We start from the raw sequence: 2,117 nt of genomic DNA, 5'->3' as shown, positions 1-2,117 counted from the left end.
GCAGAGGAAGTAGTAGAAGCTGCCATCGTTCCAACAGGGCCTGATATCAAAGTCTAGTAACAAGGTTCCTTGTTTGTCCACAGGAAAGGAACATTCATATTGATGTGCGTTTACCACCTGTGTTTGCTTGTTATTCAACACCCACTGGATAAAACCTGCATTGGAGCAGTCACAGGTGAATGGGTTAATGCTCAGTTCCAGGTATGTTAGAGATGGGAGAGAATCAAAGACGGTCTCATTAATCACGTTGATCTCGTTATCAGTCAGTTTCAGATATCTGAGAGCAGAAAGATTGGCCTGCACAAGAAAATCCAAAGACTTGAGGTAAGACCCTGAAAGATCAAGAATCTGCAGGCCTGGGATGGTTAGAAACAGCTCAGGTTTCAAATCRGATAAATCAGTGCTGGCTAATGTCAGACTCTTGAGCTGGGAGTTGAACATAAATGTATAAACATCTGGAGCATTAACATAAACATTCACAGCTTTAAAATTTTCCAGTTTTTTCATAGCTTGAAGCATTTCCATTGGTACATCCAGAGGGAACCCAAAGTGATGTCCACTGCAAACTACTGTGAATTTTTTCAAATATTTCAAGTTGGTGTAGGCTTCATAACTGTTTAACTGAGGGTTTTTGTGAGTGCCATCAGTATTTAGGTAGATTGTAAGATTTTGTAAGTGCTTTATTTCACTGAAGTCAGGTTCATATTCGAGTGGAAGGGATACGCTCAGATCTTCCAAGTTGTTTAGTCCTCGAAATGTTTTTTTCATCACCCTTCCAATAAAATTCGATGCAACATTTAATTGCTTCAGGGACCGCAAGCCTCTAAAATCCCCTTTTTTTAGAATCACTATGGAGTTGTGCCCTAAATCTAAAACTTCTAACCTCTGAAGTGTAACTTTGAAGGTGTCTCCGAATGTCAGCATTAGATTGTTACTCAGATCTAAAAGCTTTAGTTTGGTAAGGCTTTCAAGCACACACTTTTCCAGTTTGAGAATAYGGTTACTGCTCAGGTGAAGCTCTGTAAGCTGTGTTGTGTTGACAAAATCCTCACAGGTCATCTCAGAGATAAGATTGTTTTTCATAGTCAAGAAATGAAGGAAGGTGAGGCTCCTTATGTCAGGTGGAACTTTGGTCAGACAGTTGCTATTCACATTCAGGGAGTTTAGTTTTGTCATCCGTTGTAATGAACCTTTGGGCAGCTCATGTATGTACGTTTCTTCAAGATTAAGTTCCTTCAACTCAGAACAATGTGTAAGATTCACAGTCAAATTGGTAAAATGGTTATAAAATAAGTCCAGCTTCCTTAGAGTTGGTATGTTACAAACTGTAGACAGCAATCCCCTCTTAATCCAATTTTCCATGTAATTCAGCCTAAGATGTATCAGTGAGTCGAGACTCCGCAGGACTGTTTGAATCCCTTCAAATGACAACACGGCTTGATAAAGATACAGATGTGTGATGTTCCTCAGTAAGGTCCTGTCAGGTATGTCCCATGTTATGGTTGTATGATATCTAGTTTGGGAAAAGTCTAATGTCTTGAGGGAAGGAAATATTGGTGTAGTGATGCTGAACCGGTTCAGGGTAGGACCAGAAACAGTCAACTCTTTAAGACTGGAAGGATTAGGCAGAAGATCTTTGGTCTCGAAGGAATAAAATTGATTGTAAAATAGATTAAGCCTCTGTATTTGTGGCAGCTGTAGGATGGGTTGGATGTCAGTAACTTTTCCGAGCATATTATTTCCTAAATTTAGAATTTGTAGGCTGATCAGAAACTGAAGGGCTGAGGGCTGAATGACCTTAATCTTGTTTTCATTTAGATCCAGCATGGTAAGGTTGGACAGACCCTGAAACATGTCGCCAGACAAGGAGGTGAGGTTGTTTTCTGACAATAAAAGCGTTTTTAATGAAACCAAATCAGTGAAGGCTCCATTGTCCACAAAAGCAATACAATTGAAACTCAAATCCAGATCTCTAAGCTTTGACATGCCACGAAAATCCTTTTTGTTAACTTTTGGAACTGCATTGTTGTAAATTTGTAGTGAAACAGCATCTCTTGGGAGGTCATCAGGAACCATCACAAGTTTCCTGTTTGCACAATTCAAAGAAACATCAGCAA

At 39.6% G+C, this 2,117-nt stretch overlaps 1 protein-coding gene across 1 annotated transcript in view; it reads right to left on the bottom strand.

The window, feature by feature from the left end:
* LOC106530804 (toll-like receptor 4) overlaps positions 1-1,986 on the bottom strand; it is a 7,862-nt gene extending 5,876 nt beyond the window's left edge. The window contains exons 1-2 of the mRNA XM_014026512.1: positions 1,723-1,986; positions 3-1,233 (exon numbers count right to left, since the gene is read on the bottom strand). Of these exons, the coding sequence (XP_013881966.1) occupies positions 3-1,233; positions 1,723-1,986 (1,495 nt within the window). The remainder of the gene's footprint in view (positions 1-2; positions 1,234-1,722) is intronic.
* Between the last annotated feature and the right edge of the window lie 131 nt (positions 1,987-2,117).

Source organism: Austrofundulus limnaeus, unplaced genomic scaffold (genome assembly GCF_001266775.1).
Source record: "Austrofundulus limnaeus strain Quisiro unplaced genomic scaffold, Austrofundulus_limnaeus-1.0 Scaffold561, whole genome shotgun sequence".
Lineage (NCBI taxonomy): Eukaryota > Metazoa > Chordata > Actinopteri > Cyprinodontiformes > Rivulidae > Austrofundulus > Austrofundulus limnaeus.
This window is presented reverse-complemented; position numbering and strand designations above follow the sequence as displayed.